This window comes from Schistocerca gregaria, chromosome 7, assembly GCF_023897955.1.
Source record: "Schistocerca gregaria isolate iqSchGreg1 chromosome 7, iqSchGreg1.2, whole genome shotgun sequence".
Taxonomy (NCBI): domain Eukaryota; kingdom Metazoa; phylum Arthropoda; class Insecta; order Orthoptera; family Acrididae; genus Schistocerca; species Schistocerca gregaria.
The window spans coordinates 276,116,496-276,131,119 of record NC_064926.1 but is presented as its reverse complement, the minus strand read 5'-3'; the positions used below and the strand labels follow the sequence as shown (position 1 = coordinate 276,131,119).

The window sequence follows — 14,624 nt, the reverse complement described above, 5'->3', positions numbered from 1 at the left end:
AACAGGACACGTGGCACAAGAGTAAAGAACTGCGTCTGTATGTTACGATACTCGTGCGTCCAGCAAGATCTCCATCTCTGTCTCAGGTAGAACATGTGCAGGACCAGCTCGGACGTCAACACCGTCCCAGTACAGTATTAAGGATATCAAGGACCAGTTACCACAGTGCAGACCACCTTACCTCAGGAGAAGATACGACTGCTTTATGACAGCCATCCCAAACGAACCAGCGCTGGCACCCAGGGGAGGGGATCCAAAGACATACTCATAAGAGTGGTCATGCTGTCAAGTCCTTTGTAAATTTCACTCGATTTTGTAATCACTGAAATAACAACGCACACCCTCTCAATCTGTGTAGTTTCATTTAGTATCCTCCTCTCTTTATGGGTGCTTCACTCTTTTTATCAGGATGTTTATTTTGGTACTAGTGGCAAGAGAAAACATCATACCTGCTCTTTGTTTTATGCAAAAATCTAAACGTGCGCCTTCTGTAAGTTGATGTGAAGTTGATATGAATATCGATTCGTTGCTACAGATGCTCCCTTATTGATATATAATTAGTTGTTATGTGCAAACCACACAAGCTGATTCCAGCGCATGTGCTATGTTTTTGGTACTTCCACACACCACCACAGTATTAGCAACTCAATACTCTATTGTGATAATTAACTCTCTCTTCCGGCATTATCGATATTTTAAAACGAATAAATAGGAAATATTTCCTGGCGTTAGTGTTACTGATATTTTTATACACTGAAGTGCCAAAGAAGCTGGTATACACACTCATATTCAAAAACAGATATATGTAAACAGGTACGATACGGTGCTGCGGTCGGCAACGCGTATATAACACAAGTGTGTGGCGCAGTTGTTAGTTCGGTTAGTGCTGCTGCAATGGCAGGTTATCAAGATATAATTGAGTTTGAAAGTGGTGTTATTGTCGGCGCGATGGACACATTATTTCCGAGGTAGCGATGAAGAGGGGATTTTCCCGTACGATCATTTCACGAGTGTACCGTGAATATCAGGAATCCGGTAAAACACGAAATCTCCGACATCGTTGTGGCCGGAAGAAGATCCTGCAAGAAGGAGACCAACGACGACTGAAGAGAATCTTTCAACGTGACAGAAATGCAGCCCTTCAGCAAATTGCTGCAGATTTCAATGCTGGCGCATCAACAAGTGTCAACGTGCGAACCATTCAACGGAACACCATCGAAATGGGTTTTTCGGATCCGAATGCCCACTCGTGTACCCTTGATGACTGCACGACACAACGTTTTACTCCTCGCCTAGGTCCGTCAACGCCGGCAATGGACTGTTGATGACTGGAAACATGTTGCATACTCGGACGAATATCGTTTCAAATTGTACCGAGCGTATGAACGTGTACAGGTATGGAGACAACCACATGAATCCATGGACCCTGCATGTCAGCAGGGGACTGTTCAAGTAGTTGGAGGCTCTGTAATGGTGTGGAGCGTGTGCAGTTGTAGTGATATGGGACCATGGTACGTCTAGATGCGACTTTGTTAGGTGACAACATACGTTAGCATCCTGTCTGATCACTTGCATTCTTTCATGTCCATTGTGCATTCCGACATACTTGAGCAATTCCTGCAGGACAATGTGACACCCTACACGTCCAGATTTGCTACAGAGTGGCTTCAGAAACCCTCTTCTGAGTATAAACACTTCCGCTGGCCACCTAACTCCCCCCACATGAACATTATTGAGCATATCTGCGATGCCTTGCAACATGCTGTTCAGACGACGTCTCCACCACTCGTACTCTTACGGATTTATGGACTGCCCTGTAGGATTCGTGGTATCCATTCCCTCCACTACTACTTTAAATATTAGTCGAGTCCATGCCACGTCTTACTTCGGCACTTCTGCGCGCTCTCGGGGACCCCACACGATATTAGGCAGGTGTACCAGTTTATTTGGCTCTTCAGTGTGATTTTGCTCTAATTTAAGAAAATCAGTACTCGTTAGACCTACCATACACTGTTATTCAGTAAAGAACTCGTATAGTTTTGGTTTTACAATGTATTTTTTTCGCAACCTGTATGTGATCCAAAACGCCGTTACACCAGTTGTGTGCAACAGGAAACATAATTGTTACTGATATTAAACCTCCTCTTTTCAGGTGACAATGTTCCACTTTGATCTTCCACAAAAGCTACAGGACATCGGAGGATGGCCAAATCCTAGGCTGGTTGATTATTTCGTGGAGTACGCCAGAATCCTATACGATAACTTTGGAGACAGGGTGAGTATTTGTCTCGATAAACTTAGAGACTAGACTTTGACGAGTAATATGTTGTCCGGCTTCGGTAGACTCTGAACGTGCAGTGCCTCGACAGTCGTGCTAGAAACGGATAATTCTTCCGCTGGATCCGAGGCGACTCATTAGCAGCACAGGAGATGTACACTCCTGGAAATGGAAAAAAGAACACATTGACACCGGTGTATCAGACCCACCATACTTGCTCCGGACACTGCGAGAGGGCTGTACAAGCAATGATCACACGCACGGCACAGCGGACACACCAGGAACCGCGGTGTTGGCCGTCGAAGGGCGCTAGCTGCGCAGCATTTGTGCACCGCCGCCGTCAGTGTCAGCCAGTTTGCCGTGGCATACGGAGCTCCACCGCAGTCTTTAACACTGGTAGCATGCCGCGACAGCGTGGACGTGAACCGTATGTGCAGTTGACGGACTTTGAGCGAGGGCGTATAGTGGGCATGCGGGAGGCCGGGTGGACGTACCGCCGAATTGCTCAACACGTGGGGCGTGAGGTCTCCACAGTACATCGATGTTGTCGCCAGTGGTCGGCGGAAGGTGCACGTGCCCGTCGACCTGGGACCGGACCGCAGTGACGCACGGATGCACGCCAACACCGTAGGATCCTACGCAGTGCCGTAGGGGACCGCACCGCCACTTCCTAGCAAATTAGGGACACTGTTGCTCCTGGGGTATCGGCGAGGACCATTCGCAACCGTCTCCATGAAGCTGGGCTACGGTCCCGCTCACCGTTAGGCCGTCTTCCGCTCACGCCCCAACATCGTGCAGCCCGCCTCCAGTGGTGTCGCGACAGGCGTGACTGGAGGGACGAATGGAGACGTGTCGTCTTCGGCGATAAGAGTCGCTTCTGCCTTGGTGCCAATGATGGTCGTATGCGTGTTTGGCGCCGTGCAGGTGAGCGCCACAATCAGGACTGCATACAACAGAGGCACACAGGGCCAACACCCGGCATCATGGTGTGGGGAGCAATCTCCTACACTGGGCGTACACCTCTGGTGATCGTCGAGGGGACACTGAATAGTGCACGGTACATCTAAACCGTCATCGAACCCATCGTTCTACCATTCCTAGACCGGCAAGGGAACTTGCTGTTCCAACAGGACAATGCACGTCCGCATGTATCCCGTGCCACCCAACGTGCTCTAGAAGGTGTAAGTCAACTACCCTGGCCAGCAAGATCTCCGGATCTGTCCCCCATTGAGCATGTTTGGGACTGGATGAAGCGTCGTCTCACGCGGTCTGCACGTCCAGCACGAACGCTGGTCCAACTGAGGCGCCAGGTGGAAATGGCATGGCAAGCCGTTCCACAGGACTACATCCAGCATCTCTACGATCGTCTCCATGGGAGAATAGCAGCCTGCATTGTTGCGAAAGGTGGATATACACTGTACTAGTGCCGACATTGTGCATGCTCAGTTGCCTGTGTCTATGTGCCTGTGGTTCTGTCAGTGTGATCATGTGATGTATCTGACCCCAGGAATGTGTCAATAAAGTTTCCCCTTCCTGGGACAATGAATTCACGGTGTTCTTATTTCAATTTCCAGGAGTGTATTTAACCCTCTCACCGCGCACTAGATTTGAATTAACCTGCACCTCACACTAGGGTCCACTGGATCCCGCTAAAATGTTATCATATATATTATGTGTTCCAAGCTCATCAATATATACATCGGACTATCTTATGTGTACTGGACGTTGTAAATAACTATGTAGTTACCTGGAGTGATTTTTGTATTATTACGACAATGATTAACATATGGTATTTATGAAATGTGCATAGTATTGTTAATAAGTAATGTTTTGTATTTCTTTATATTTAGCTTTTTCATATTTGAATGTGCATAATGCAACACAATGTCTTACTGGACTTTATTTAGTTATTACAATGTGTAACATACGGTGTTTACAAATTTGATACTTGTAACCTTTTAACACTATACTGAAAATGAGTTTTCGTATGTATTTTTGATTAATGTAAAAATTTAACGTGATCCTGAACCTGAATGCATAAAGCAATATAATGTAATGTAATATAACGGATTATTTGATTTTTACATAATATTTTGGCATACGGTGTTTGCAAAATTACTATTATAGTTTATTTGTGCAAAGACGCATAAGAAAGCTGAATCTATTGTGTATTAGAATCAAGTGACAAATTGTGACTAATGTATCAGTCACTATTTGTATTGTCAGTGACTCAATCTGCATAAAAGAGCTACATGGACGCACACTGGGGTGGTCAAGACACCACTCACGCTCAACAATTTTTACACCTTGACACTACCGCAACAACAATGCATACATGTAGGCAGTGTTACCAACCTAAAATACACGAAGTTTCAAGAAATTGTAACAGACATACTCTTTGTAATACGCAATTAAAATTACGCTGGAGCCCTAGGATGGGGTCCTAGGGCTCCAGCGTGTGTGGTGCGAGGGTTAAGAAAGCTGTAGTGGTTTATATAAGATTACGGTATTACAGTAAGTACGCAGACGTAAGGAAATTTCCGTTTCAGTAATGATATCACACGAAATAACAAGTCTAATTAGAAAGTTTTCTCTAGCAACTACGAATTTTCTTACTGGACCTCTATCAAACGTTAGGTTGCATCTCAAGTGGTCTAGGTACCAGTTTGATAATCCCGACGTCCTGATCTACTGCGTGATGGAAGCTTCGTTCCTTGTGACACTTACGTCACGTCTCGTGTCTATGTTAACAAAGCAGAGAAGCGCTGTGTTCTGAATATCAAGTTGCATTTGAATCCGTCAAAAAATTTGTTCGAACATGCCTTTAACAAAATATAACTTGGTGTACAACTGTGAACTTTTATTCTCAGAACCTTAAAGATGTCCCATGGGCACAACTCATGAGCGACAAGCTAAAAGGGACATGAACCTGAATAAAAAAAGATCCTATGTGTGTCACTTACCATTCTTTAATGGTTGGCCGTATTGGCCATACCAGAGTGGTATGTAATCACCTCTGAGACGGCTAGAGATGTAATTTTAGTTGGGTACTTGGAAATATCGTTTGTGTGTTGCTGATAGGCTCTAAGACAGTCAGAAAAGAAACAGATATCCGGTGCCGGTAAATAGCTCACTTTACTGGAATGGCACCAAATGGGTGCCTAATTAAACATCATCTTGTAATGGGATAGTTCACAAGTGTCGGTCCCAAACTCCCTCATACCAAGAGATACTGCGAAGGGATATGGGTCTTTTTAACGACTCCACCACCTGCAAATCACAATGTTTTTCTTATCTTGTTTTTCTCCTGTACATGTTTCGATACCTATACATCACCTTCTGTGGGTCTTGTTTTTATTTCTGTAAAAATACTGTATCTTACAGACGTTTGGTTGGTTTTGTTATTTTAGACTTAAAAGTACAGCATAAGCCGATTATTCAGGCGTGTTTGTTCACGTTGAGCTGTATCATTTAAAACGTTTTACAGGATGGCCTACCGTTACGTATTTTATGACTTGACAGCGTGTCATCTAATACGTAATGGCAGAAAAGTATATTTTTTGCTAAAAAAGTAACGATGATTGTGTAATTTTTTCAGAAATAACAATAATGGATGTCTACTCTTTTATTTTTTGTCATATTCTGATGTCGAAATATGTATTGCCTCTAGATCACGAGGTACCGGGTACGATTTCCGACCGGGTTGGGGATATTCTCTGACACGGACTGGGTGTATGTGTTGTCATCATTTCCTCATCATCATTCCTGACAGTGGCTCGATTACATTGTGTACAACTTGGACTGTGTACAAATGGGGACTTTCAAATGTTTTTTATACCAGTCTTTGCCCCCCCCTCCCCATGAACCACGGACCTTGCCGTTGGTGGGGAAGCTTGCGTACCTCAACGATACAGATAGCCGTACCGTAGGTGCAACCACAACGGAGGGAGGGATATCTGTTGAGAGGCCAGACAAATGGGTGGTTCCTGAAGAAGGGCAGCAGCCTTTTCAGTAGTTGCAGGGGCAACAGTCTGCATGACTGACTGATCTGGCCTAGAACACTAACCAAAATGGCCTTGCTGTTCTGGTACTGTGAACGGCTGAAAGCAAGGGAAACTACAGCCGTAATTTTTTCCGAAGGCATGCAGGGTATTATTAAATGATGTGGCGTGCTCTTGGGTAAAATATTCAGGAAGTAAAATAGTCCCCCATTAGGGTCTCCGGGCGGGAACTACTCAAGAGGACGTCGTTATCAGGAGAAAGAAAACTGGAGTTGTACGAATCGGAGCGTGGAATGTCAGATCCCTTAATCGGGCAGGTAGGTTAGAAAATTTAAAAAGGGAAATGGATAGGTTAAAATTAGATATAGTGGGAATTAGTGAAGTTCGGTGGCAGGAGGAACAAGACTTTTGGTCAGGCGAATACAGGGTTATAAATACAAAATCAAATAGGGGTAATGCAGGTGTGGGTTTAATAATGAATAAGAAAATAGGAGTACGGGTAAGCTACTACAAACAGCATAGTGAACGCATTATTGTGGCCAAGATAGACACGAAGCCCACGCCTACTACAGTAGTACAAGTTTAAATGCCAACTAGCTCTGCAGAAGACTAAGAAATTGATGAAATAAAAGAAATTATTCAGGTAGTGAAGGGAGACAAAAATTTAATAGTCATGGGTGACTGGAATTCGAGCGTAGGAAAAGGGAGAAAAGGAAACATATTAGGTGAATATGGATTGGGGCTAAGAAATGAAAAGGGAGCAGCCTGGTAGAATTTTTCGCAGAGCATAACTTAATCATAGGTAACACTTGGTTCCAGAATCATGAAAGAAGGTTGTATACATGAAAGACCCCTGGAGATACTAAAAGGTATCAGATAGATTATATAATGGTAAGACAGAGAGTTAGGAACTAGGTTTTAAATTGTAAGACATTTCCAGGGGCTGATGTGAACTCTGACCACAATCTATTGGTTATGAACTGTAGATTAAAACTGAAGAAACTGCAAAAAGGTGGGAATTTAAGGAGATGGGAACTGAATAAACTGAAAGAACCAGAGGTTGTACAGAGTTTCAGGGAGAGCATAAGGGAACAATTGACAGGAATGGGGGAAAGAAATACAGTAGAAGAAGAATGGGTAGCCTTGAGGGATGAAATAGTAAAGTTAGCAGAAGATCAAATAGGTAAAAAGATGAGGGCTACTAGAAACCTTTGGGTAACAGAAGAAATATTGAATTTAATTGATGAAAGGAGAAAATATAAAAATGCAGTAAATGAAGCAGGCAAAAAGGAATACAAACGTCTCAAAAATGAGATCGACAAGAAGTGGAAAATGGCTAAGGAGGTCAAATGTAAGGATGTAGAGTCTTATCTCACTAGGGGTAAGATAGATACTGCCTACAGGAAAATTAGAAAGACCTTTGGACAAAAGAGAGCCGCTTGTATGAATATCAAGAGCTCAGATGGAAACCCAGTTCTAAGCAAAGAAGGGAAAGCAGAAAGTTGGAAGGAGAATATAGAGGGTCTATACAAGGGCGATGTACTTGAGAATAATATTCTGGAATTGGAAGAGGATGTAGATGAAGATGAAGTGGGAGATATGATACTGCGTGAAGGGTTTGACAGAGCACTGAAAGACCTGAGTCGAAACAAGGCCCCCGGAGTAGACAACATTCCATTAGAACTACTGACAGCCTTGAGAGAGCCAGTCCTAACAAAACTCTACAATCTTTTGAGCAAGATGTATGAGACATTCGAAATACCCTCAGACATCAAGAAGAATATAATAATTCCAATCCCAAAGAAAGCAGGTGCTGACAGATGTGAAAATTACCGAACTATCAGTTTAATAAGTCACAGCTGCAAAATACTAACACGAATTCTTTACAGACGAATGGCAAAACTGATAGAAGCGACCAAGGGGAAGATCATTTTGGATTCCGTAAAAATGTTGGAACACGTGAGGCAATACTGACCCTACGACTTATGTTAGAAAATAGATTAAGGAAAGGCAAACCTACGTTTCTAGCATTTGTAGACTTAGAGAAAGCTTTTGTCAATGTTGACGGGAGTACTCTCTTTCATATTCTGAGGGTGGCAGAGGTAAAATACAGGGAGCGAAAGGCTATTTACAGTTTGTACAGAAAGCAGATGGCAGTTATAAGAGTCGAGGGATATGAAAGGGAAGCAGTGGTTGGGAAGGGAGTGAGACAGGGTTGTAGCCTCTCCCCGATGTTATTCAATCTGTATATTGAGCAAGCAATAAAGAAATCAAAAGAAAAGTTCGGAGTAGGTGTTAAAAACCACGGAGAAGAAATACAAAATTTTAGGTTCGCCGATGACATTGTAATTCTGTCAGAGACCGCAAAGGACTTAGAAGAGCAGTTGAACGGAATGGACAGTGTCTTGAAAGGAGGGTATAAGATGAACATCAAGAAAAGCAAAACGAGGATAATGGAATGTAGTCGAATTAAATCGGGTGACCCTGAGCGAATTAGATTAGGAAATAAGACACTTAAAGTAGTAAAGGAGTTTTGCTATTTGGGGAGCAAAATAACTGATGATGGTCGAAGTAGAGAGGGTATAAAATGTAGACTGGCAATGGCACGGAAAGCGTTTCTGAAGAAGAAAAATTTGTTAACATCGAGTATAGATTTAAATGTCAGGAAGTTGTTTCTGAAAGTATTTGTATGGAGGGTAGCCATGGATGGAAGTGAAACGTGGACGATAAATAGTTTAGACAAGAAGAGAATAGAAGCTTTCGAAGTGTGGTGTTACAGAAGAATGCTGAAGATTAGATGGCTAGATCACATAACTAATGAGGAGGATTGAATTACTTGACTAGAAGAAGGGATTGACTGGTAGGACATGTTCTGAGACATCGAGGGATCACCAATTTAGTATTGGAGGGCAGCGTGGGGGGTATAAATCGTAGAGGGAGACCAAGAGATGAATGCACCAAGCAGATTCAGAAGGATGTAGAGTGCAGTAGGTACTGTGAGGTGAAGAAGCTTGCACAGGATAGTATAGCATGGAGAGCTGGATCAAACCAGTCTCAGGACTGAAGACCACAACAACAACAACAACCAGTCTTTGATCACAATATGAATTCTTTAGACAATGACCTGTTTTAGTGCGTAATTACCGTCCTCAGATCTTTTTTGCACCATGTCCTAAAGTGATAAGGATATAATGGCAATGTCAAAACATATAAATATAATCAACATAGCATCGTCATATAGATCTAAAATAAAAAGCTCTGAGGGTGGTCATTACGGAATGAAACCGGTCATCGTCTAAAGAATTCATATTGTGATCAGAGACTGGTATAAAAATCATTTGACAGTATTGGATCACTGTTTGCATAGGCGGCCATATCGCAGTTGGTGTGGGACTTTGTACGGGCGCTGATGACTGCGTAGTTTAGCGCCCCGCAAACGAGCCATTATCATCATCGAAATATGTATGGCTAAACGCCGGTCGCGGTGGTCTCGCGGTTCTAGGCGCGCAGTCCGGAGCCGTGCCACTGCTACGGTCGCAGGTTCGAATCCTGCCTCGGGCATGGATGTGTGTGATGTCCTTAGGTTAGTTAGGTTTCAGTAGTTCTAAGTTCTAGGGGACTAATGACCACAGCAGTTGAGTCCCATAGTGCTCAGAGCCATTTGAACCATTTTTTTATGGCTAAACAAAAAGAAAAAGTAATCCTAAATTCACTGGCATGCTCCCTGTCTGTTCTGTACAAACGACACACCATCACCTCTCGCCCACACACTGGCCAAATACTGACCATGAAAGGTTCTGCGGCCACGACTTCAAAGTCGGGTGCTAGCGCACTGGCGACCCGAATGACGACTTCCGCCGCGAAGGCAGTTTCCTACCCGTAGTCGCAATGTCCCTACTCTGGCATCCCGTCAGGGAATCTCTGGTGCTGAGTCACAAAGACTCCTCACTTTTCTCTTCTCCATTCATTTGTCTTTCTCTCTCTTCTAGTTATATCTAGCATGCATATTGCCGCTTTTCGTTGAGAAATCACACCTTCTTTTTTTGCTATCTTCTCATTTGAGGTCCACGTTTCAGTTCAGGAAGTCAATGCTGGCAATAAACACTGCTTACAGCCTTTGCGTTGAAGTAATTTGAAGATTTAAGTTATATTAAGTCTCACAAATGGCCTCCAAGATTTTTTTCTACCTTCCAATTTGTTTCTTTCCATGTCTACTTGCCTAAGTATACAAATTCCTCAATTTCTTTTACATTAATCTGTGCTATTTTGCCATCTTCGTACATATTGGTTTCATCGTACTAATAATAGGTCTATTGCAATACTTGCTCCACTGGAATCCTTACGCATTCGTCAGCAGCACACAAAATGTTTAGAATTCGTCCTACTAACGGTCTAGGAAACATTCAGACTTTAACCAGAGCGAAGAATGAGCAACCAGGGGGAAGAATCAGCAGGCTTAAGTAGTGGGTACAACCCATTGGACCCTTTGCAGGTTATCAGAGAGAAGCAATACATTTCAGTTACCACTCTGATCAGTGTATGAAAACCTTCTGACAATGACAGAATAAAATTTTTGCTTATGTCGCTTGAGAGAGAAGGAAGACAGTGAGCCTACATTAGCTGATTGATGAGTGTATAACACATTACAGCTTAGCTTACTTCAAGAGACTGAAACGTTCAGAGCTGACGAAGGAGTTAGGTCAAGTGAGATTCTGTTTCATCAAGTCTGTTTTCTGCAGACTTGAAAGAAATCTTCAGAACACTCAGTTGCATTGAAGAAGGAATATGCATAAACGGATCATTCCTGAACCATTCGATTTGCGTATTAAATGCTTTGTTTGCCTGAAATCCAGAACTTCAACAAATAGTGGCAGCCTTCGGTGCAATGACTACTACAGACGGATTCTTCTAGTTGTCAATATGTCGGTTGCTCTCCCACCTGGCCGTTACGAGTTTGATGTGTTTTAGAGGGCTACAGCAGTCGGTCAGATGAGGATGTGGCTTCCGCAAGATCTATGGTGTTAATGAAAACTATTTATTGTTTGAACAATATAAAACGCCCTCGTCATGTATGGCACTCTGGCGTCGATCGACGGCGTCTATGATGAGCGGGCATGGACAGGCGTTGACCTCATGGACCTTAGCAATGAAGCGTTGTCGTGAAGATCTCAGTAGCTGCTACGTTCAGCACAGCTCAGGCCTAGCACGACCCTGTGTGGTGGACATGCCTGGCCGGCGCCCGATCTACGCCAAGAACTGATGCAGCACACTGGCGCGGAAAGGCGAGTGCGGGACTGCAGTGTAGACGTCTCGGACGCGAACCCCGGTCTGGCGTGTGGCTGGCAGCGTCTGGATCTGGCGGGTGCCGAGTGGCTCCGTGGCTAGGAGGGCGCAGCTCGATCCTTGACCCAGTGATGTTGCAGCTGGTCCCTTGCCAGGTTGTCCTGCGAAGATGACGATGGAACAGAAGTCGACACTGTGACGGATGCCATCTCGATGACTCACAAATTCGACCCGCTGAATAGTTTGCCCAGTTGGCCAGTATTTATATGTGCCAAAGAGAGTTTGTTGTGATGCTGCAAATGTCACATGCACTGTGTGCCGAAGTGCCCTGGTTTCAGTAACTAGCTAGGCACTGACTGGTAGGTGGGTGGCGAAGCACTGTGGATGCTATGACGTAATGGTGCATCAGCGTGTTGGAGTAAGTGATCTTTTCACGACATCTTGCCCAGACTTGTACCTATATAAAAGGGTGGATAAATTGAACAAATCATATTTTCATCGAAGTGAACCGACAAACTAATGAGAGCACTACTAAGGACACGACATAAAGGTCCATATTGGCAGATAATGGTGACTAAGTCCATTGATTCATAACACTGACCTAAATGGGAAGCGTCCAGAAATGAAAACCTTGACCGAAATCTGCGAAACTGATACATCAGTAGTTATATACCAGTGAGACATGTTGATTAAAATTTCAGCTTTATACAAACTTATTTTCGGTATAGGACGAAAGCATTCCTACAGATGAATAACGGTAGGAGTACTTCATGGTTGTTTGCTATCTCTAACGTCAGTGGATATTCTCAGTTGCAGATAACAACACAGTGTGTCCATAAGATGAGCACATTGCGTTTATAGTTATCTTTCGGAGTTTGAGAAAGGTAAGGTCGAGTCATCAACATTATGGTATAAAGAAAGAGCACCATATCGACTTATTGCACAAAAAATGACTGTGGGACTGTGACTGCACAACTGGTGGTGACGAGATGGACTCACGATAACAGTGCGGCAAGATGAGCAGACATGGATCCTCCCAGAACGACTACACCAAAAGAAGATCGAAAGATTGTTCGACTGGGTCTGACAGGCAGATACATGGCAACAGCTGAAACCCTGCAAAATTTGCAGGCTTAGTGCCGTATGTGTATGTTTAGAGGTTATGGGCGCTCAACGGCAAAGTTATCAACGCCCTTACACATATTAAAAAAATGAATGCGGATAAAATGACTAAAATTATTGTTACACAGTGAGAAGGAAACCTATAAAATGACACTCACACACACACTCACACCTCACTCGCGTTAATCCACACTGTATATCACTCGCTATAAGACAACAGTGAAATGGTGAGAGGTGCTTTACCTGGGATTAAAACATAACTTAAACGACAGAGGAGCTAAAATAACAGTACAAGGAAATGTGTCTTGCTGACCACTTATTAAAAAAGAACACAGGTGAGTCAGTCACCATGTCAGAACATCAAGAGCATCTTTTCAAAAGTTTAGGAAACATGTTGAACAAATCACAATATCTCAAAACTCTAACCACATGCGTCTGACAGTAACTTGAAATAGAGGGCATATCTGTCGGAAAATCTGCCACAACCCTCTGGTCCAAAATGAAAAGTGGTGCACAGTGATCTCTACGGCACAAGCGCCAAACACTGGAGGTTGCTCTCACTGTAGGAAGAAGTCATGCGTCATAGGTCTGTGGCCTATGCGAAGACGAGTAAGGAGGACATTACCCATATGTGTGGCTGGAAGGAGGTACGTCACGGCCGGACAGAGTATCACCAAGAAGCTAGGGGGACAGACTACTGGAATAAGACTTGAGATCTCGTATTGCCATGTTTCCTTTAAGGTTGACACCATACCACATACTACAGAGACATGCAGGGCATAGAGCCAGGGTCGAGTGGAGTATCGAGTAGACTTCTCCGGTGTTCAGCGATGAGTCTCCCTTCCGTGTATGACAATGAGACCGATGCTAAAGTGTACGCAGACGAACTGGTGAATGGTCACTGGAAGTAGTTGTTCTCGTTGCCCGTACCACTCTGTATTCTGAAATCGTGGTGTGGGAAAGGTACTCAGAACTAATTTGGTAATATTTGAAGGGAGGCTGAATGTTTTCCGATATGCGGGAAGAATGATAAACTCTTTTGTCATAAGCTTCATGATGAGGGTACCAAATGGCATATTCCACCATGATAATGCAGCAGAGTAAGCAGTGTATGAATCCTTGATGGCATTTGGAGGCCTTTTGCTTCTATGTCACAATGAATGCAAAAATATGTTTGTATCCAGGGGGCCACACCTCACTCCTAATGGAATGAAAGCCCAATCATTCAGCGCCAGTTATGTGATGAATAACTTCAGGAATTTTGACAAACTTCCTATTGGCTTCTGTCTCGGGTTCTTCGGCCGACGTTCATCTAATGATTTTTCCGACGTTTCGCCAGCACGAGTGGCTGGCATTGTCAAAGCTTCACCCTCCATTGCCGGCAATGGAGGATGAAGCTTTGACAATGCCAGCCACTCGTGCTGGCGAAACGTCGGAAAAATCATTAGATGAACGTCGGCCGAAGAACCCGAGACAGAAGCCAATAGGCGGTTTGTCAACAAGTGGCCACGAAAGCCTTAACAATTCAGGAATTTTGATAATACTTTCTATTTCCAGTAGCGCAACAGTTTCAATCAGTGTACTGAGCACGTATCTGTCACTGGTGCATTGGTTTAGATTCTTTTAATACGAGGGTCGGTCAAAAAGTAATGCCTCCCATTTTTTTTCTACTTAAAAAAATTAAGTTAAGTGAAAAATTTGAATTTGGCGCCATTCCTCAAACCTTCTGCAATCCACTGCAGTAGTAACTTTCTGTGTCAACAGGTGGCAGCACAGCAGAAGTTTGTAAGATGGCCGACATCGATGTTCGTTTGAGACGGCGTTGTGTGATTGAATTCTTGAATGCAGAAGGTGAAACGCCCATACGCATTCATGAAAGACTGAAGAAGGTGTATGGTGTTGTGACAGTGGATGTCAGCACTGTTAGACGATGGGTTCGT

At 43.7% G+C, this 14,624-nt stretch overlaps 1 protein-coding gene across 1 annotated transcript in view; it reads left to right on the top strand.

The window, feature by feature from the left end:
* Positions 1-14,624, top strand: part of LOC126281566 (myrosinase 1-like) — a 101,254-nt gene that overhangs the window by 36,942 nt on the left and 49,688 nt on the right. Inside the window, exon 4 of the mRNA XM_049980639.1 lies at positions 2,153-2,275. Within this exon, the coding sequence (XP_049836596.1) occupies positions 2,153-2,275 (123 nt within the window). The remainder of the gene's footprint in view (positions 1-2,152; positions 2,276-14,624) is intronic.